Source organism: Anastrepha ludens, chromosome 5 (assembly GCF_028408465.1).
Source record: "Anastrepha ludens isolate Willacy chromosome 5, idAnaLude1.1, whole genome shotgun sequence".
Classification (NCBI taxonomy): Eukaryota; Metazoa; Arthropoda; class Insecta; order Diptera; family Tephritidae; genus Anastrepha; species Anastrepha ludens.
In genome coordinates, this window is record NC_071501.1 from 113,279,517 (window position 1) to 113,302,933 (window position 23,417).

Consider the following 23,417-nt stretch of genomic DNA (forward strand, 5'->3'; position numbering starts at 1 on the left):
AAAGGATATGAACCACCCAACGGAAGGTAAAATATATGACACAGCGTTCAACTAAGCTGTCCGATCAGTTTAAAAAAGTTGTTTCTATAAAAAGGTGAACATGTACGAGCAGCGCTGAGAATCAAAATTATTATTATTATTTTATTTTTTGTTTTTAATTTTCCACTATAGGAGCCGACAACGCTCGAGCCTGCCACTTAAATTGTGACTAGGTTAGGTTAGGTAAGGCAGGTTGCTTGTCTAAGACAAGACTCTCGGTGCCCCCAAAACCCATTGTCATACCTACATACGATTTCCATCCCCTAACTAAGTTGCTCAAACCACTTAGAACTTTTTAAAAAGGTGAGACATTTTGCAAATTCACTTAAAAAGCAGCCTCGCCCAACATAACATTTGCATCCTTCAAAATATTCGAGCGAATTGTGTAACTGAATTTCTGTTTCTCATTATTTAAAACTAATAATTTTGATTTTCTTCTTTTTCTTTAAATATTTGTATAATAAACTTGGATTGTATGATTTTTTACATACACCACTGTTTGCCTATCCATTTCTCCCCTTCACCAATGTGTGCCGATGGAAAATTTGTATGCGTAGCATGTCAAATATTGTGGTCAATAGCCTGATTGGTTTTCATGCTAAGTAAACCCGCTGGCAAACCAACCAGCTCTAAGACACACACACACACACACACATAACCATTCACCATCTTCAAGATACATTTGCTTTGCTGGTTGTAAATTCCAGTAGTCGAAAGTAGCTTGTACGTGTTGAAGTTGGGCACGAGTGGTCATTGAACACCGCAGCTGCTACGCTTTGCTTAAAGCACAACTCAACACACACACACCTCTGTTCCCCTTCGCGCTTTTACCGCCCATTTATGCTCATTTACTCGTGTTGCTAATCTTCGAGGCCTAGCAGCGGTGCGAGTATGCTTATAATGGGCATGACTTACTACTCATACTCATACCGGTATATTATTCTATGTTTCAACAACTTTTCAAACACATTTTCTTGCCACTTCTTTTTTCTAAATTTCTTTTTACACAATTTCCTTTGTTTTTTTTTCTGCAGAATTTTTTCTTTGGTCTCGCCTGTCTGGTGCTTTGATTGGTGTTGCTACCGGGCTACGCTTGATTTGCGTTAAATTCCATTTAGTAGCGTATTACATACATATGTATGTATGTGCCCTGTAGGGAAATGCAGTAGTGCAGAAATGGTAAGCTTCTCGTAGCAACTGGCTAGTTCGAGTTGCTTTTCTTTTCTATTCCAATAAGTGGCTGGTGAATTGCCGAAGAGGTGTCGATTGTTTTCCGTTGCGTATCTATTCCAATAATTCGGATTAACTCTAAATTGATCTAGAATGCCCTGCGTGCCTTCTTCGTTAGTTCTAATGTAGTACTAAAAACGAGAAACGAGATCTAGGAGGCTCTGCATCCCTTCTTCATTATGTCTAAACTAGTATTAACCACTATTACTAATTTTGTACCCTCTGCATCACTTTTTTATAGCTCTGAACTAGTAGTTAGCTCGAGAGATTAGTTCTAGTATCTTCTCCGCTAATTCTAAAGTAGTACGAAATTCGAGAGATGAGATCCAGTGCACTATGCGTCCGCAATCAGCACTAAATTCAACAGATGAGCTCTAGCACATTTCGTGTCGCTTCTTTAGCACATTTCGTGTCTCTTCTACAATAGTTCTAAACTCATACTAGTGTCAAGAGATGGGATCTATAACGTTCTGCCTCCATTTTTAAATAGTTTGAACTAGTACTAAATTCGACAGATGAGATCTAGTTCGCTCTGCGTCACTTCGATAGTACTAAACTCGAGAAATGAAATCCAGTAGCCTTGGCACAACTTCTTCATTCATTCGTACTTTATTTGTAATTTGTACAAAATTGGACAGGTCAGATCTGATATGCTCTAATCCCTTCTTCGATGGTTCTAAGCTAGTACTAAATTCAAAGATCGAGATCTAGCACGTTCTGCATGCATTTTTCAATAGTTTTGCCAAGTACTAAATTCGTAAGATGAGATCTACTCAGCTTTGCATCCCTTTGATAGTTCTTAATTTGTCCTAAATTCAGGAGCTGAGATCTGGTACGCTCTATATCCCTTCTTCGATAGTTCTAAATAAGTACTAACTTCGAGGAACGATATCCAGGATGTTCTGCATGCATTTTTCGATATTTCGGACAAGTATTAAATTCGTGAGATAAGATCTAGTCCGCTCTGCATCCCATCAATAGTTTTGAACTAGTAATAAATTCGAAAAATGCCATACAATGCGCTCTGTCTGTGTTCCTTCTTCAATCGCTATAAATTAGTACTAAATACGAGAAACGAGATCTAGCACGTTCTGCATGCATTTGCCAACAGCTTGGATAAACACGAAATGTGTAAGGTAATACCTAGTCCACTCTGCATCCTTTTCATAGTACTGAATTCGAGAAATGAGATCCACCACCCTCGGCTTCACTTTTCAATAATTCTAAATTTGTACTGCATTCGACAGCTGAGATCTGGTACGCTCTACATCTCTTCTTCGATAGTTCTAAGCTAGTAATAAATTCAAGGAACGAGAGATCTGGGATGCTCTGCTTCCCCATCTTAATCTGCATTATCTTTTGACAGGTTCGAACCGGTTTTAAATTCTGCAAATTATATCTATGAAAAACTGAACTGAATGTTAACGAAAACGAAGCAACCGTAAAAGCCGCTAAGGCGGAGCTCTGGGTGCCATTCCAAAGGTATCTAGGCTCAATTTCTCAGAGAGGAAAACATTTAAAATTTTTTTTCTATTATTACGGCTCTGCTTGAAACTACAAAGCTGATAATTCTCATTTGATTAAAAATCAAATATGGCACAGTAATGTACTTTCATTATATTTGAAAAATCCACAGCATATTTCCAGCCTTCATATCGGGCGAAATCAAACCAGTTCAGCACCAAAAATGTACTTATTTCACTAGCACACGTTTTTCCTGCATGGTTTATGTACGTATGGTACATATTACCATGTATTTTTATGTCTTCTGTAACTAGGTCTAGTGTAGTTCTTTTTTGTGGCTCGCATAGCTGCTCCACAGCATGCTAATGGCGGAGTTTTTGTTCTGTTCTTTGCTGTGAGACCCTTTTAACTTCTTCATTTTCTCTCGTTTTTCGGTTATTTAGATAACGAAAATGTATTGTAATTCAAAATGCATATGCCTCGGCAGGCAATTAGAATAAATAATATTATTTACTTTTTTAATTTTTGATATGGAAAGAAAAAGAAAATTTAATAGCTACGGTAAATTTATTGAGAAATAGAGTAGACACGTTTTTTGAATTCGAAACCTTTCGGCTGGTCGAAAGAAGCAATCAAGATTGACCTGTCAAGTAACCATATCTCCTTGTTGTTGCTGCAAGTAAGTGGATGAAATGAAAATATAACTGGAACAGGTATGCAAACCTTAAATCTAGATGTTACGGCTCTATTCGAATTCATTTCTTGCGTGCGCTGCTCAGTTTGCTGATCAAATGCTGCGAATATTTAAATGATATTTTCCTGCTGTTGCTGTTATAACAGCATAAAGATACGCCATAAATATTTATATCAGCGACGTATTTAGTTAATTTTTTCAGAGATAGTCAGCCTTAGATTTCTGGCTCTATATGACTGCGGCTACACAAATTCTTTTGTACTTTAAATATATGAGAAAATATTATAAATAGCCCGCTGAATGAGTTATTTATTTAATACTTAAAAAAAAATACTAGGAAAACGCTATTTTTATAAATCCTATACCCACGATTTTTCTTTTGTTTTCTTTATTCCTTAGTTTTTTTTTTTGTTGTACTTTCACGATTTTACTACATTGGATTAAACAAATTTTCGGCCTGAAAAGAATCGTTCCAAATTGTACCGAAGATACTGAAAATGTTTTCTTTACTAATATTTCTACTTAAACCCCTGTTTCGACATGCGAACGCTGCACACTGGGGAGTTTTGTACTGAGATGCGGAAAAAAGTATACATACCAAAAAATATTTACATTTTTACTACTAACGAAGTTGTATATATTTGTGTATGAAAAGAACATGTTTAAAAACATTATTTTTTAAAACTATTTTTTAAAAAAAATTTTTTAAAAATTTTTAAAAAATAATGTTTTTTAAAATTCATAAATTTTATTTTTAAAAATATATGGAAAGAACATGATTTAAAACAATGTTTAAAAACTGTTTTAAAAAAATGTTGAAAATCAATGTTTTTTCCATATAGAAATATATACTACTGCGTTATTTGTAAAAATATGAAAATTTTTATATGGACTGCCGACAAGTGAATAAATAGTGAACAAATATTTATTTTTAATGATATCATACATACACAAATTATACACATTACATATTCATATAAAACATATTTTTTTGCAAATTTTATTCTTGTAAAAGCGCAATTACTTCCTTGCTTAAATCACTGTGCTTTTTCTTATTGAAAGAAGGTGTCAAATGTGATATCAACGGGTCTGATGTCACCATCATTCGGTGCATGATGTCTTGATTCGTGGCAATTCTGCTGCATTTTCTGGAGTGTCTGAGTCTATACTTTTTGTAGTCTTTGTTTCGACATTCCTGAGCCTCTTCAGACAATATACCCACAGGGAAAATACAATTTTCCATTATATCCTTACCGTGTATGAGAATTTTATGGAGAGTAGTTGGCATATTGTACCATTCATACAAAGTAACAAACTTTTTTGCTGTCTCCATACAAAAATCTCCAAATTTTGTTGGGTTCACTGGCTCACGTATGGTTATGGCTTCAAGAATAACAGCAAATCTTTTAATTAAATCTTCGTCCAAACCTGTTATTTCAGAAACTAAGGTTGGATTAGCAAAGAATCTTCGTGACGTGTTTCCGGAATTTGTTGTGCCGGATCCTTGCTTGACAGTATCAACCTGTATCCCAATTTTATCTTTTAGCTCTCGTTTTATCAATTGTTTTCTGGCTTCTTTTATTGGGCGAGTATGTGAGTCGACTCGTCCTCGTTTAAATTCCATATTATAGGCTACATGCAGAAGACACTCCATCAGCTTGATACGAGCATGGAGAGGTGACATGCCAAATTTCAGTGCTTCTTCATTTACGGGCCTGGATTGAACTTCTTCAATTTTATTCATTTTTGAGGTTGTTGCTCCACAAATAAAACAAGAAGATGCTGCTAATGTTTCTGTCACAAACTGCGCTGTTTTACCGTCGATCATCGAAAAATATAATTGATGTTTTACTTTAAATTCACGATTATTTACTGTGACTTCGGTTTCTCTGAGCTTCGATATTTCCTCATCTACTTTTCTCTTTTCGTTTCGTATAACTTCAGAAGTCTCTTTAACATATGAAAACTGTAATGTTCTACAATACTGTGTGGAGGAAGCTTTATCATTAATCCACACTGATTGATTTATGTTGTCACTTCGTGATAATTTTAGTGGTACTACAGATGTCATATATAAATGAGAGTCAGACACTTCTTCCGCTTAAAAAACTTTGGAGATACTCACTTTGTCCCGAGGCTCCATCAGAACCCCATTTAGAGTATAACGTGAGATTTTCGCTTGTAATTTGTAAATGACACTAACTGATAACTTCTGAGTCTAACAGCAGAAAGTGTTTTACCTAAATATGCAAACAGATAACGAAACCGTAGTTAGGTTTAATCAAATTAGTGCAACTGTAGGAGGGCACTTTAAATTTGTTTAGTAATTTTTAATTTTGCGTTTATCTCAAGAACCAGAGTCAATTCAAAAAATGTAATTTCATACTCAATATATATAATGATGCTAATAGTGCTAATGAAAACCATTAACAAAATTATTGCCGCAGATTTTTTTTTTTTTTTTTGTTGCCCTGTGTTATCATTGCCAAAAAAAAGGCAGTGGCGCCTGGTGGCACCTGCAATTGATTAAAACTGAAAGAGACGCTATTAAGGAACACGTTGATACTAGTTTCTGACCGTAGGTAAATGTAGCTCAACTTGCAGATCCAAGAATATGAAGGAATATGATTTTTTTTTTGTTTTTGTAAAATTAATTATAAATAGATAATCAAATGCTTCACAGCCTTTGTTCTTCCGGCTAAAATATATAAAAATATCGTACCCTAAATGAAAAATAAAAAATTCGAAGTCGGCTCAAGCAAAAGGAAAAAAAACCACCTTGGGCTTTGAAGTTTTTTCTTAGTCAGTTCAATACTATAAAACAATTATACTTTTCACATATCTATAAAAAAAAAACTGTAAGTCGGAATTTAGTAATTCTTTTTGATTTTATTGTTGGTTCTATTCTGGAATTTAGAAATACCATTAAACATTGCGTAGGTGATATGTTGGAAATTTGACTTTTTTCCGCAAAATCCCCAGTGTGCGCTGGTCGTATGCAAATCCTCTCACAATACAAGTGGAGACCGCTCATCACAGACCTCATGCAATAAATCATTAGGCTTGCGGCTTGAGGCTTATCGCACGCAGTTTGGTGTTTTGACAGCCATATTTTCATATGTCTACGAAATCTTTGTAGCGAAAACATAAAATCAAAAGAAAAATTTAAAAAAGAAGCTGGACAATTTATTTTCTTTTGGCCGAAAGTGCAAGGAGTGCTTTCTTCGGATTTTCTTTTAATGAAAAGCCATGCGGTAAAATGCCTTGTAAAAAATATCTCTGCGATAATTGCGATCTTTTAAATTACCCCTAAGAAAGAAGTCTTTTGAAGTTTTGTATGATTTTATTTTTTTTATTTTTTAATGTTTGTTAGGACCTGCTTTTATATCTATTAAGAACCAGTATAATTTTTTTTAAATTTTTTTGAATGTTTTTTTTTTTAATTTTTTTTTTAATTTTTTTGTGTGACGTTTTTTTTTTAATTTTTGTTAGGACCTGCTTTTATATCTACTAAGAAACCATATTTTTTTTTTTAATTTTTTCGAATATCTTTCATAAATTGTTTGAATACTTTCGTTAGAAACTGTTTGTAGGAAGTTTTGCTTGGAATACTTTAGTTGTTTTTATTTCATTTTTAAGGAATATTTTAAGGAAACTTTTTCTTTTTAATTTTGTCTTGTAGAAATTTTTATTGTTTTTAGTTTTCTTAAAAAACTGTTTCCATATCATTAGGAAATGTTTTAGAATTCGACTCCAATTTTTTGATATATCTTTAGTAAATATTTTCGTTGGAAATGTTGTTTAGGAATTTTCGTTTTTAATGTTTTTTAGAAAATCTTTGTTGTCTTTTAGGTAATTTATAAATTTTTTAATAAAAGTTTGTAACTTGTCAACTCTTTGGACAATTTTTTATTGTTTTTAACATTTTTTTGGAGACTTAAATTTTAAACTCTTTTTCAACTTTTGTTAAAGTTGTTTTTTGAAGTTTTTTAATTTTTTTAAAACATCTTAGTTTTGTTGTAGGAAATTTGTAAATTTCGTAAAATAAAATTTTGCTTAGATTTTTTTTATAGAATATCTAAAAAGTGTTTTTTTTTTGGGAATTTCCTCAAATTTTTATAATTTTGCCAATTTTTTGGTAAATCTTTGCAATATATTTTTAGGTTGCTTTTAATTTTTGCTTTGAAATTTTAAGTAATTAATATTTTGTAAAAATAAATTCTTTGGATTCGTTTGCGTTTTTTTAAATTGTTTTTTGTGGTTATTTGGATTTCCTGGGAAATATTTTTTGAATCACTTTGTTTTACCGTTTTTTTAAAGAATTTTTGTGATTTGTTTCTAGTGTTTCTGGAATTTTTGAAATTAATATTGTTTTTGGGTAGCTGTTTTAAGTTTTGTTTTATTATTGTGCAATTTTATGAAAATTGTTAAATTTTTGTTGAGGCTTCACGTACATACATATGTATATCTAAATTTTAATATTTTCAAAACCTTTTGTTTGCTGGCATTTCATAAACAAAATGATTTATATACTTTATTCTCTAACAATAACAAACAAAAAAATTATAAATATATAGTTTTATTTGTACAATTCGACATTCTACCTCTGTATAGAATATATTTTAATAAATTGTATTTTGGGTTTATTTTTTCATTTCAGGTAAGTTCCAAAACTAAATCAACAGAAATGTCGTTCAGGTAAATAACGCAATAATTATTTTGGGATTCAAAATTTGGTATTTGGCGAATAGAATTTTCTATCTTAAGAAATGTAAATGCTTTATATCCCTTCATAAGACTAGAGACATCATGTGGCATATTTTATATATATCTAAGTACTAGCATCATTTTAATTTATTTGATCATCATTAATCTCCTCAATTCGGTCTTTCACATGAATATCCGATTAAATTAAAACTAATTAAAAAAAAAACGTTATACAGTTCATATTTGACCCATTAGTCCCTTGTGTTGTCTCAAAACTCAATTAATCGGAGACTCTGTGGTAGATATTAAATTTTTGTATGGAAGCGTTCATTAAAACATTTCGAACATCTGCCAACATAACTACACTAATGCCTTCATATACATATTGTACATACACACACACATAGATGTATATCCAACTCTACAAGTGCGCACAACAATGGCGATCCATCAATTTAAATGAAATATCTTTTCATTGCTGCAGCGGCGGCTTTGTGCACAATTAACATAAATTTAAATTAAAAACTCATAGTTTTTTCTTTGAGTGCACATAATTACATAATTTATAGTGTTGGCTGCGTGTAGTGCGGCAATAAAAATTTGTTCTACTAATTTCGGTTTTCGAACAATTAAAAGAAGGTAAATACGAGTTTATATTCTTCTGAATTCATTAAAATTTAATTCGAAGTGACAGCGAAAATTCACAACTTTAAATAAAACTCCTCAATTTCTTCAAAAAAATAGAAACCCAAAACAAAAAACAAAAATAAAATAAAAATAAAAACTAAAGTAAAAAATAAAGACAATAAAATTAAAAAAAATATAATAAAAAATAATTAAAAAATAGTAAAAAAGTTGAAAAAAAACAATAAACGAAAATAAATAAGAAAAAGTTAAAAAAAATAACGTAAAAAAAAATTTAAAAAAATTAAAAAAAATAAAAATAAATTAAAAACTGAAAAATAGAATCTAGAACAACAATAGAAAAAAATAATAAACATATATAATAAAAAAGATGTAAAAAAATGTTTTTTTTGTTATGCTGGAAACGATCGAGCAAACTAAAAACTATAAAAAGTAAGTGAATTAATCTTGTTCTCTTCAATAGGAAACAACAATCTCCTCCACTGCAAACAATAACCTTAAGAGGGGAATCATTACTCCTATCTGATTCAGCTAAATATCTAGGAGTTATTCTAGATAGGAAGTTGAGTTGGAAATTGAATATCGAAAACAGATGTAAAAAAGCTTTCATAGCTCTTTATACTTGTAAGAAAGCTATAGGCAAAACCTGGGGTTTTTCACCTCGGATCATTTATTGGATATATACCTCGATCATCAAACCGATACTCTTCTACGGTGTGGTTGTATGGTGGACAGCACTCGAAAAACGGTGTAGAGTAGCCACAATTGATCGAGTTCAAAGAACAGCCTGCCTCCTGATAACAGGATGCTTAAGTACAACACCTACTAAGGCTCTAAATACGTTGCTTCACTTGTTCCCTATCGATTTGGCTGGCAAAGCGATTGCAGCGAAAGCAGCGACACGCATGAATGCTATATCGAAATGGAATAAGTATCTTGGCCATTCGGCCATACTGAACAGGAACACTGTTATCTCTTCCGACATAGACTATCATGTAAGTCTTCCATCACCACCCTTGCTATTCTCCTGTTCACTCCCAACTAGGGAAGAATGGAAGACAAATCTAACCGAAATCGATGGCCCTCTGATTATATATACAGATGGTTCAAAACAAGACGGCAAAGTGGGATTTGGAATCTTTTCCAATTCCCCTCACATCAATCTATCATTTAGATTATCCGACTACTGTAGCGTATTCCAAGCGGAAGTATGCGCTATCTGGTATGCTGCGAAAACTCTCTTAGAAAATAGAATATCACTAGAGGATATCCGCTTTTTCACCGACAGTCAAGCGGCCGTTCGAGCACTCAGCTCCTCTTATACCCACTCAGATGTGGTTCGATCCTGTCTCTTATCTCTTAACGAGATAAGTGTTCAGAATTCTGTCCAAGTTATCTGGATACCGGGTCACAGTGGATTCGAAGGTAACTGCAAAGCTGATGAGCTCGCAAGAGCTGGAGCTGCGCAATCAAATGTTAGTAACTTACCCACAATCCACATTCCGCTCTCAACATGCAAATTGCTCATTGATCGAGAATTTCACAGCATTGCTGATCGGAGGTGGCGAGTGGAAACTACTTGCGTTACGACCAGACAAATCGGGCCATCCTACAATCTGAAACAGACAAAAACCCTTATAAGTCTTTCGAAACACGAACTAAGGCATATAATATCTCTTATCACCGGCCACTGCCTGTTGGGCACTCACGCACGTCGGCTCGGGGTTCCTCAAAACGACCTGTGCAGATACTGCGAGGACGAAGATGAGGAAGTATCGAGCAGACATTTGCTGTGCAGTTGTCCCGGTCTAGCCAGAAGTCGACTCGCTCTTCTTGGCTCTCCAACAATTGACAATCTTTCAGTACTCTCGAACCTGAAAATCGAATCTCTCATCAAATTCTCGAAACGAATTAATATCTTTGACCAAAATCCACAATAAAAATCTCGGTTAGGTGGGGAAATCATATAACGTAATGAGCTCTAGGGCAACACAACGGACCCAACTTGCGGTCTATGTGGCACTCCGATGCGGGGTCACCCTTAAACCAACCAACCAACCAAGTGAATTAAAAAAATAATAAAAAGCAATAGAATAATAAAAAAAGTAAAAAAATGTTTTTTTTTTGTTATGCTTGAAACGATCGAGAAAAACAAAAATTGTAAAAAAAGTAATTAAAAAAATAAAATAATATAAAATAAAAAAAAAAATTGAAATAAACAAATAATAATAAAAAAAATTATAAATGAACCAAAAAACAATAGAAAATAATAATAATAAAATAACAAAAAATTGTAAATAATAATAAAAAAATTATAAATGAACAAAAAATAGAAAATAATAATAAAAAATATAAATAAAAAAATTTTATTATAAATAAATATATAACATATAGATAAAAATAAAAATAATACAAATTTTTTTTAAATTAATTGGAATCTTTTTTTCCTTACCCTGTTCATCTGCCACCTTAAATCTAGTTCATCTACCTTCAACAGTTGTTATTGTTGTTTTTGGGTATTAAACAGCATAGGAAACTTCCTATGAATTTTTCGAGAATGCTATTGAGTGGCAATCATTAGCTGAATATAAATCCGTAAAGTTCCGGCCGAGCAAAGTAGATGCGACGGAAAAAATTTCAAGCATTAGTCCCTTGTGCTAGTTTGACCACAACAACGCTTCAGTTATTGTGTGAAAAAAGTGAAGTGCAATGAATACTGTTTTTGACGTGATAACGTCTTATAATTCGATGTAGCCGGCTGTACGCACCAAAAAATGCGTCCTTATCTTGCTCATGCGGCGTTACCTTGCTTGAACTGCAAGCAAGAGCGCGGAACGAACGACAAAGAGGCACAATTGGCCCCGCGTTCGGCAACGTTCGACATATGGCTCTCTCCTAGTTGAGTGAGCATATATAACATATGTATGTATATCCATACAAAATATCTATCAAACAAGTGAAATTAAAATTTTCTTTTGAAAATTGCAACCATTAAATTAGTATTTTCTTATGACGTTGTCACGTTAAACTATCGTCAGTAAACCGACTTTACAGAAAACCTCTTTTTTATTTTGTATTAATTTTTCATTGTGTTATGATTTGTTTTCTGTAACTACTCTCTTACTTTTCCGTTTTTATTATATTATTATATAAATTTGATTATTTGTCATCTTAACAACTCACAAAACTGAGTTAAAAAAAAATCATAGATTTTCCGTATAAAACCGGAACGTAATTTATTAGGTTTATCAGAGCTTTTTCAAAACTCTAAATAATCGGCAAACGTAAAGAAAATTCGTCGATGTTGAAATTATAAACGACTGACGAGCTCATTTCCAAATGCTTTAATTTTCATTCATATCAGTATAAGATTAAACAACTCATACATACATACTTACGTGTTTATTTTTCGCGCAGTAAACATTTAAGAAAATCCTTTAAAATAGTTCTTTAAGCCTTAGCAACAGCTCATAATCCGTGCTGTCAGACCATACCGAATATCCCATGCGTCCTGCAATCGCTTTTCTGTACACAACTCAATCGCCTTCTCTACACAGCTGCTACAGCCGATTGCTACATTCTTTCTTCTTGTCTGTCAAACAATATTTTCCTATGCACTCTAGTGTAAGTAATGCCAAAACAAATGGGAATTCTTTGCATTATTGCCACCCCCAACTGCGCACCCACTTGCTTTGCCCACTTTTCCTCCTCCCCCACCTCTCTCACCTTCCTGCCACTGCTCTCGACCAACAACGCTACCGAGACACGCCCCAGATTCGCTGGTTGCACAAACGATTTTTAATGGATTTTCAAATGGACGGCGTTAGCGGCGGCGGCTCATAGCCTAATCTAGATGAATTCGCAGTGAATATAGAATTTAGGAAATAAAACATTGAGAAATGAAAAATGAAAATTAAACAAAAACAAAAAAAAAAACACACACACAAAAATACAATTTGCGGCATAAAAAGAATCATCAACCAAAATTTGTAGTAACAAAAAGCGCAACAACAGCGAAAGGGATTTACTAGCGCGGCAGAAGCAACAACGCGCGCATACACACCGCCACACATCATCCACTTGGTTGCTGCAACATTTGCTGCTCTGAATGTTGCGCTCATCTGCTGCACGCTGTTCCAACTAAGTGTTACTCGCCTGCCCCCACCCCGCGCCTGCTAATGTTTGTGCGCGCAGATAATGTGCCTCGTTTACAGCTGAGCGCGTTTTAGTCTGTAAAATTTTTGCGCTCTATGCACAAATAATAATAAAAAGTGGTATTGTTGTACAACAATTGCGCAACAACAGCCAAGAGCTGCGAGCTACAACTGAGTATTATTAGCTGCTGCCCGAACAATTGTAATAAAAGCAGAAATAATCGCTAAAGTTTATAAAAAAAAACAAAAAACAAAAAACCAAAAACCCCAAAGGCCGACCGCTTCAGTAACTGGAAATAAGCTATTATCAAATGCTTGGCGGGATAGAAGGACGGACGGTATCACAGTACAACAAAATGTTGAAATTTGAGTTGTTGCTGTTGTTGTTGCACAGCTAATACGTGGCTAACGAAGCGATGTGTAGCTATGAATACCGAAATGAAAATTGAAATGAAAATGTAACATTTTCAAGGCAATTAATAGTTTTGCCAAGCCATTTAGATAGTTATTTGTTTTTGTTATTGCTTTTGCTTTTTTTGTAAGCACATGAAAAGTGGCATATTTCATTAATTACGCGTACGTATGAATTAAGACACAAATGAGACACATACCAAATGTTGAGTTGTCTAAAAATTAAGCAGATGAAAAGTTTTGAACGAAATTAAAAGCCTTTTTGTGCTTCTTCAGTGAACTTTAATAAACCAAATGTATGCTAAATTGATCGTTGATCTTTTGCCATTCTTCCGATAGCGGAGGAGTAATGAGTATTGAAGGACTCCTTCAATAGAGATTTTCTGAATTTTTGGAGCGGTCAATTAGTGCGAGTGGTTTTTTCAGGCCCCCCAATTCAATTCCTCTTTGCTGTCTCAAAGGAGTTCTGTGGAGCTAAAAAAAGAAGAAAACATAACAAAAAAACACAAAAACAAAAACAAACAAAAAACACAAAAAAAAACAACAAAAGAACAGAACACAAAAAAGGAGCAAAAAACGCAACACAAAACACAAACAAACATATATTTTTTTTTTTTTTTGTCGTTTATTTGCAATCTATTTTTAAAATAATAAGCAAATTATCTAACTATTAACAATTTGACTTATATTATTGAGCTCCATTGAGGTCAATAATGATATATATGTATACTACGATTAATGTACACTTATATTCAGACTTACATATGTGTTAGATTTTAATACATTTTAATATTAGATTTATCTATTAGGTTCTGAATGGAATGTCTAATACATGATGTATTTTAAGTCTATTAATTTCATTAGTTTCATCAAGTAATGCAATTGCTAGCGGGTTATCGTGATAACTTAATCTCTGTAAATATTTTGTGGTAATTTTTTTAATTTCATCTTTTATAAAGGGAATTTTTAGATCAGTATGTATGGCTTTATTTGTGACGAACCAGGGTGCACTTGTGATAAGCCTTAAAGTTTTTGACTGATATCTTTGCAGAATTTCTATGTTAGAATTGCAAGCAGTTCCCCACAGTTGTACTGCGTAGGTCCATACTGGCTTTAGTATAGCCTTATATATTAATATTTTGTTATTTAGATTAAGTGTTGATTTTGGTACTAGTAGCCAGTAAAGTTTGTTTGTTTTTATCTTTAACTGGGTTTTTTTTGCTTGAATATGGCATTTCCAGGTTAGCCGTTTGTCCAAATGTATGCCAAGGTATTTGACCGTATCATGTTTGGGAATTATATTACCATTTAGATAGAGTGAAGGGCATTCTTTCCGTCTCAATGAAAACAAAACATGCACAGATTTGTTTGTGTTAACTTTTAATTTCCATCGGTCCAGCCACGTCTGTATCTCGTTTAGTTCTATCTGAACTAGATTGGTTGCATCAATTGGGGACGGACTTGAAGCTAGTATAGCGGTGTCATCAGCGTATGTAGCCATTAGGACATTTTCGGTTTCGGGTATGTCAGATGTAAAAATAGTATAAAGTATAGGACCGAGTACGCTACCCTGTGGTACTCCAGCTTTTATGTATCTAATATCAGTTATTTCTTCATTTACCTTAACGTAAAATGATCTTTCGGTGAGGTAAGACTTTAGTGTTAGATAAAATGGTGCAGGAAGTATTTTTTTTAATTTATATAACAGGCCTTGATGCCATAATTTGTCGAATGCCTTTTGTACATCCAAAAATACGGCTGAACTATATTCCCTTCGTTCAAAGGAGTTGGTTATGAAATTAACAACACGGTGACATTGTTCAGGTGTACCATGGTATCGGCGAAAACCAAATTGATGTTCGGGTATGACCTTATTTTCTTTCAGTATTGGGAATACTCTGCGCAAAAATAGCCTTTCGAATATTTTGGAGAATATTGTCAATAAGCTGATTGGTCTGTAAGAGGATATTTGATTTTCAGGTTTTGCCGGTTTAAGGACCATAACTATTTCGGCGCACTTCCACTGTGTAGGAAAATAGTTTAATCTTAATATTGAGTTATATAACAGAGTTAAGAACATAACTCCTTTTTTCGGCAAACACTTGGCTACTTTGGCGTCAATTTTATCATATCCAGGAGAACAGAAAAAAAACCGAAAACACGCAGAAAAAAAACACTACAGTTATCGTCTAATGGTGCAAGATAAAGATTAAAGTGTAAATGTATCCACACTGCTCAACCACGCCGTCTTAGTTTCTGCTCGATCCTATTCACCAGTGTTAATGTCAACGCGATACATTGAGTTTTTAACAATTTATTTATTTTTTAATTATTATTTTTTGTTAAATATAGCTGATGCTACAACAAAATACATATAACTCAAAGTTTACAAATTTATACAAAATTAAAAAAAAAAACTCAACCAATTTTCATCAAAATTTCAAACCTTTTTGGTCAGAATTTGTAGAAAAATTCTGGGTATGCAGTTTTGTAGCTCATGCAATTCCGACATAAGCAAGTGCAAATTTAAAGTGTTTCCAAATCCGCGTTGATTTTTGAAAATATTTTTTTGTTGGGCGTTTCTTCCTTATAACGACTGCTCGACCAGCAAAAAAAAAAAACAAAAACAATTGTCAGAAATCAGTGCGATTTTTGAGGGGCTTTAAAGTAGCACTTCGTTCTACCAAAATTAAAAGAGCAACTAAACTGCAATACTCAGAATTATTCTATAAATTCTGACCAAAAAGAATTTTTAAAATTGTTTTTGGAAGTTTTTTAAATTTTTTTTACACCTTTAGGTCGCTTCATTTGTGGTACGAGTATTACGTGCAGTATTGTCCTTGCTTCTATAAGTTGTTACCATTTGCTTTCAAAATACCTCAAGTTCGTATCATTTCAATAGAGTTTCGCAGATGCAAATTCGTTTGATTTTAATTGATGTGCCTTTTTGAATGGCCTAAACTGGCTTCACAGCAATGTCATGACTTTCTTCGTTATAATTTTCATATCTCATAATTTCATTGAGGAAAGGGATCAAATATTATAATTGCTTGAACTCGATAGCCCACAAGGTTGTTCTGTCTTTTGTAGTACTGGTAGTGTCTAGAAGCCCTGTAAAGTTAACTATATACCTCTTGATGACCTGTACAGCCCGAAACCTGCTCAACAGTAGCCATATACTACCAGCCAGCTTATAAAACTTAGTGAAGCGTCCATATTTCGTAAAACTGATGAATGTTTTGAAGCAGCGCTAAATTATTTTTCAAAAGCCTTAAAATGCGCGTTCATATCAGTTTATATACCAAATTTGTCTGGCAATCCTTGATCGGTTCTATGTTACCGGAACGACCCAGATTTATATCCGGCCAATGACTCTCATTCCAGCAGCACTCACCTCATATGTATGACGAATGTGGTTCAGCCCCAGTCTAACACTCTTTTGAGGGGCGTGCTCTTTAACAGACCGTTATTCGGCTCTCAGCAAATTTTACAGAATCAGCTGATGGGCTGACGCCACATGGGGTGTGCTTACAAACAAACAAAAAACAAATGAGATTGAATTGGTGATATACGAGAAAAATCAACCAATAACACTTCGTTGCCGTCTGAACAACGATTGATTGGACCAGTGGGTGAATTCATGTGAAATCATCGCGCAAAATTGGGCGCTAAATCACCCAAGTGACGTAGCAGCTGAAATTCCTCTCACAATTTTCTTTTTCTCTAGAGTTAAAGAGCAAACCTTGTAAAGCTATCATCCTTGTTTAATGAGAGCTCATTCGAGGCACTTTAAGGACTCACTAATTCGTACCGGCTATAGAAGATCTTATGATTTGCAGCACTGAAAAGTGTAAAAATACTGTAAAATACGGTAAATGGCATACACTAACATAGAATGATATAATTTACAATTAAAACTTATGGATAATTACTCAAAGAATGTCAAGAACTATGTTGAAATTAATCACTTCGACCATGACCTGAAAATTAAGCTTCTCTATTTTGTGAATAGTCAGCCTTTGACTTTCTTTTCCTATTCCTGCAAAATGTTGTCTTATATTTTTGACTCCCTGAGATTTCCAAAGCTGTATTTTCTTAGCATTTCAAATTCGTACCGAGTATCAGCTGTGCCCATAATAGAAGGTCAAGTAGAGTGCAACAGACTGCGCTGTAGCAGTTTGAGGTAGGTGCTTATAACCACGCGAGCGTGCTTCACGTTAGAAATGCCAGAAATTTGCGAATCCTGTAAGATATTCTGCTGCACCATCGCATTCGGCTCAAATCAGTCTCAGGACCGGGAAGAAGGTAGCGCAAGCATTGGCTAGAGAGGTTGTGGCCTCGTTATTTATTAGACCCGTATCCTTCCTTACCATGCCATCGAGGAGGAGCTTAGAAGCGAAGAGCTCAAGCTACGTGTCACAAGCTAGCATCGAAACTATGGGGCTACGCTGGTGAGGAGTTTACTTTAATCAGAAGAGGTTCACGCAATTCCCTAACGACTAACTGAAAATGCTCACAGGGCTTCCCATAGGTCACTGCAGATTGCATAGCCATCTACACAGGCTTGGCATATGTTCCACTGACTCCTGTCATTTATGCGACCAATCCACGTAGTCTTCAACAAAACCTCTTTTCGTATGTGATGCTATAGCGAGAAGAAGGATTAGGAGGCCTGATGCGGCTGGAAAAAAGGCACATACGCTCACTCCAACCCTGCTTCATTTTAGGGTTCATTGAGAGAGCTGAGTTTGGATGAGGTACCGTGATGAGTAGATAATACAAAAGACCGTGGACTTGATTTGCACGCCTCATTTTCAATCACTCATTCAAGATATTCTAAGATGGGCACCACTCGCAAACCAGTAACTACCTCACAGTTTGTTAGAATTCAATTACCTCTGCGTATTCACAGAGATGCCCCTTTCAATTAAGAAACTTTGTACTTATAAAACTTCCACGAAGAGTTAGTCTTTTGCGGCCTGCCCGCATATTAATGCTACTACGCAAATTTTCATGAAAGCGAGAATGCTTTAAATATTCATAAGTGCCTAAGCATTTAAAATGTGCTACTTGAATGACGAAGAGAAGGCAGTCCCAGAAAAAGAAAAAAAAGCGGTAATCAATTTTAAAAGGGTAAAAACGAAAATTCAATAATGTGCCTTTGCAGCATAGCGCAAGGACATACGAGTAGTGGATTTTGCTGTTTACATGTGTGCGTTCGCTTACTTGTGTATGCATGTATGTATATGTAGTTACGCGTGTGAATGTGAGCGCTTGTGTGCCTTTGGTGTATGGAACGCTCCCTGGTGTATTTTAAATGACATATAATATGCAGAAAAGGAAGAGAAAGTTTACACAAGGAGCAATTATAAAAAAAGAAATTTGTAAAAAATATAAAAATAAAAATAAACAAAAGCTGCTTAATGCAAAAACAAAAACAGCGATATAAAAAAGTATCAAATGCGGGAAAATATTTTCAACATAAGCAACTTAAAGAGCGTAACCAGGGGAGCCAAGCAACACAAAAGTAGTAGCGTAGAAATAAGTTCATGCACACCAAACGGCAGCAACGGAAAGTATATATGTATAAAAGCAAAGACAACAACAACTTAACAACAAAGTTGAGGCAAGCAAGCGGTGAAGGAAAAACCCAAGCGCTGTATCCTGAAACAAAAAGATAGCCTTGCAGGATATTGATATGTCTGCGAGCAAAAGAAGCAAGTACAACAACAAAAAGGCGACCAGCATTAAATATGTACCTAAAAATGCACTGCTCGGGTGCATTCCGATCGGTGGATGAGCGAGTGTGTGTCTGCGCACAGACCTAATGAGGATAATGCCGGTGCTTAGCAATATTTAGCCAGCCACAGCAGCAGAGATTTTATTTTACTTGCTTCATACACACACACACACGCACACGTGCATATCCTGCCATATTTTTTCAGTCGATCGCTTTTGTTACCATGAGAATGCATGTCAAATGAAATAGGGGCGATGCACACCAGCAGGGAAGCACATAAAACTACACATAGAATGTAATACAGTGAGTGCCGAGGAAAATCGTACAACTTTGCAATGCTCGACTTGTTTTAAAATTTTAATTATATTTTTGTTTATGAAATTTATAATATAAAAATTAATCGCAAAATGTATTGGTAAACGCATAACTCAACAACGCATGAACCAATCTTAACAATTCTTTTTTGAAAATGTTCCTTGAAGTCTAAGGATGGTTTTTACGGCGAGAAAAATTCGAATGAATTCCGGGAAAACCCTAAGACAGCCCTTTTCTTTTTCCCATACAAATATTGCGCGTTCGTGTGTGTATGCACGTTTGCGTTGGAGGATCTAATAGTCCGGGACCCAGGGGTAATTTTGACCTCATCATTTCATGCCGACTGATTTTAATACTGAAGGCAGACGCCATACAATGGATGACGAAACCAAACGTCAGCTGGTCCAATAGCGATGGGTACGTGCGTGGGATGCTGCGAAACGCGTCGAAACAAAATTTTTAACCACTCATTCAATACCGGCTGACATTTTTTTGTATATTGTTGACATTTAGTAGAATAAAAAAAAAATAGTCAGCTGCGCCGTAGAGGGGGAAAATACGTCAGCTGAACAGGCGAACTTGTTTATAATATAAATTTAGTTCATAAAGAGAGGAACATTCTATGAAAATTTCTAAAAAATTAGAAAAAAAGTTCAAAAGCCTTTAAAAATGTTAATCAGATTTTTTATATTTTTGTTTTTTGAAATGTCTAATGCAATTATAGTTAATATTTTCTAAAAGGGATAAGCAATAAATACAAATTAAAGAAAAAATTATAACATTTTAAAAACGTTAATCAGAAACTTAAATTTTTTTTAAATTTCTAATGTATGTGTAGCTTAAAATTATTTAAAAAGGATAAGCAACGAACCACACTAAAAAAATTCCAAAAAAATTTACAAAAGTTTAAAAACGCTAACCAGATTTATATTTTATAATTAATATTCAACAAAAAAAGTATTAACGATGAATCAAAAATAAATAACGATTATAAAAAAAAAAACATTACAAAATTTGAATACGTTCATCAAATTTTTTTGAAATTTTTATGCGAAATATAGCTAATATTTTCCAAAACAAGATAAGCAATAAGTCAAATTTTTAAGACAAAATTTCAAAAAAGTTACAAAATTTAAAAAATGTTAATTAGTTTTAATTTAATGAATTAATTTTTTTAATAGATAACGTAAATGAAGTCCATAATCAACGGAAAAAATAACAAATTATTAAATTTAAAAATAATAAAATAAAAATTTAAAAATAATTAAATTTAAAAAACGTTAAACAGAATTTTTAGATTTATTTAAATTTATGTTGGATATATAATTCATATTTTACAAAAAGCAGTTTAAGCAAAAACCAAATTTTCCCGAAAAAGTTCTAAAAACACTTATGAAAGTTTAAAAATGTTAACCAGATTTATATTTTATAATTAAAATTCAACAAAAACAACATTAACGATGAATCAAAAATAAAAAAAAAATCAACAAAGAAAACATTAACGATGAATTAAAAATAAAAAAAAAATTCAAAAAAATTTCCACAAGCTTAAAAACGGTATTAAAATTTTGTAGATTTTTTTTATCTATATCAGACAGTTCATATTCTACAAAAACTCTAAATAAAGTCAAATAAATAAAAAACAAAACAAAAAAAAAATAAAAACAAATAAAAAAACAAAAATTCAAAAAAATTTATAAATTTGTATTCTAAACATTGTAAATTTATAAATTTTTTAAAGTGTCAACTATTTATAATTGATTTTATTAAATTAAAAGCAAGTTCTTCTTCTTTGGTAATTTAGCATAATTTAATTTGATTTAAATATTTAGTATAATTTACTGCCGTTAACTTTTGTCTCCCACTGTATAAATACACTTTTAATAACCGTCCAACTATTTGTGATTTACTACATTCACTCACTCTCATTTAGATTCAAACATCCACTCATACATACATACGCACACACGTTCAATAACTCATTCCCACTGACTTCTCGCTCTCAGCACTCGCACTCCTCTACATACATGCCAGCCTGCCTGCCTGCTTGTCTCTCACACTGCTTTCTCTGTAGAATAGGATGCAGTCATCCACCGCTTTGCTGATATTCGACTCTTTTTTTTTTCAAATCACCGCAACGAAATCGCGTATAAATGTTTCTACTTCCACGCTTACCCCTGCCTACGCTTCTTGCACCCTAAGATACGAGCGTATTTAGAAATTCGTCGCTTCCCTTCGCCAACCATTTCCATGGACGCGCATTTCACATTTTAACTTTATATTTACATTTGGAATATTAATCTTTCTCCGCATACAATTATTTTATAGCATTTTGTAAAACCGTAAATATTTCTTTTTCATTTTCAGTGGCAATACTTTTGAATTTCATCCCTTTAACATAAATGCGATTTTTCGCAATTAATGGGGTTTACCAGAATTGTTGCGTAAATACTTTAGTCAGCATCCCTTGCCACTGTGCCACATGTTTTCCCCTGTTATTTTGCGCTCCTTAATTTGTACTTCTTAATAGCCGCTTCAAAAGGTTTATTCATTTATTTTCGAAATACAAACATATCTACATCCTGTCGCTGCATATCGTCATTTGGTTCTGCCACGGCCTTTACCCTTTATCGCTCTATTTTGCTTTGTTTTGTGTTTTTTTTTTGTAAGCAACTGCTCCTTTTTTTCGTCATAAAAAGTTTTGCTTTGTGTCACAGACATTGTCAAGTCGACACCCTATTTTACTTTGTATTTTTTATTTTCAAAGCAGATTTCGATAAAATGCACATCTGAGCAAGCTTTGTGTTGAAAAAAAGAAGATATATCTCAACGAAAATCCCAATCGCTTTGCAGCAGGGAAAGTATTTATACCCATGACAATTTAATGCGTTTATTTGTCTCTTTATTTTGTTTTGTTTGCTGTGTCTAAATGGCAATAAGTCAAATAATCTGCGAAACGCGTAGCAAACTTTAATAAGCGTTTAAATATTGGGGGAGATTAATACGGGATTAGAGAGCTTCTGTTTACTGCTTTCACCTATGACTGGATGAATAAATTTGGTGCCAAAGTTCAAGTCGCCCTCTGTCCGCATAAAACAAGTATCGGGAAGTAGCATCAACTCTTTGATGGGAGATGGGGGCAGTCTTGCCAACCTTTCTCTCGTTCTGCCAAAGTATTCTAGTGCCTTCCAACCCGAACTGACTTCAAAACAGTAGCCTCAGATATCACAGATAGGCAGTTTAGTGGCAGATAATAACTTCTCACATTTTCAGAGAACCAAGTAGCTTAGAAAGCGCTTAACTCTCTTACAAGCAAATCCAAGATTGTGGCAACGCGGCTATAAAAGATCTTTCAAAAAAGTATAGTTCCATTCTGCATTCATTCATTTTTCATGAATATTTTAGAAAATACATAATACCGTGTGCGAAAGAGATTACCAAAAATCGATGAGCACTTTTAGCAAAGACAAAGAAGCGTTGCTCTCGACATTAAGGGCAATTGGCCGGTTGGTTCTACGATAAATTACGCTGTGAGCGTTTGGTAGCGTGGAACTAGCGATGCGTTGTGGACAAAGTATAGTGAAAAGAATTCAGAAGGTGTGGTCTGGTTCAGACCGAAGAATGCTAGATTACCAGGTTTGCTATTTAGCTATGGAGAAAAAGAAAATTGTGAGGGGAACTTTGGCTGCCATGTGACTCAGGGATTCGGCAGCCGAATCCTGCACGATCGTTTCACACCTATTCTCACACTGGTCCAATCAGTCATTGTTCAGCCGACAACTAAATGTCATTGATTGATTTTATTCGTATATCGCCAAACAATCTGAGTGTTTTTGTAATCACACCTCAAGTGACGTCATCCCATCAGCTGATTTTGTAGAATTCGCTCAGAGCCGCAGTAAGGGTCTGCTAAAGAGCTCACTTTTGAAATCTTTTCACCATGCTGTTAACCGGCTCTCAGCGAATGTGAAAGAATTTGCCGATTGCCTAACTCCACCTTGGTCAACACAGTATTATA

General features: G+C 34.0%; 1 protein-coding gene across 5 annotated transcripts in view; it reads left to right on the top strand.

The window, feature by feature from the left end:
* Positions 1-10,928, top strand: part of LOC128865000 (uncharacterized) — a 41,116-nt gene extending 30,188 nt beyond the window's left edge. For all 5 annotated transcript variants that reach the window (XM_054104837.1, XM_054104836.1, XM_054104835.1 and 2 more), the window contains exon 3: positions 8,088-10,928. In XM_054104837.1, coding sequence (XP_053960812.1) covers positions 9,685-10,719 — 1,035 coding nt within the window. In that variant the 5' untranslated portion in view covers positions 8,088-9,684 and the 3' untranslated portion in view covers positions 10,720-10,928. The remainder of the gene's footprint in view (positions 1-8,087) is intronic.
* The last annotated feature ends 12,489 nt before the right edge of the window (positions 10,929-23,417 follow it).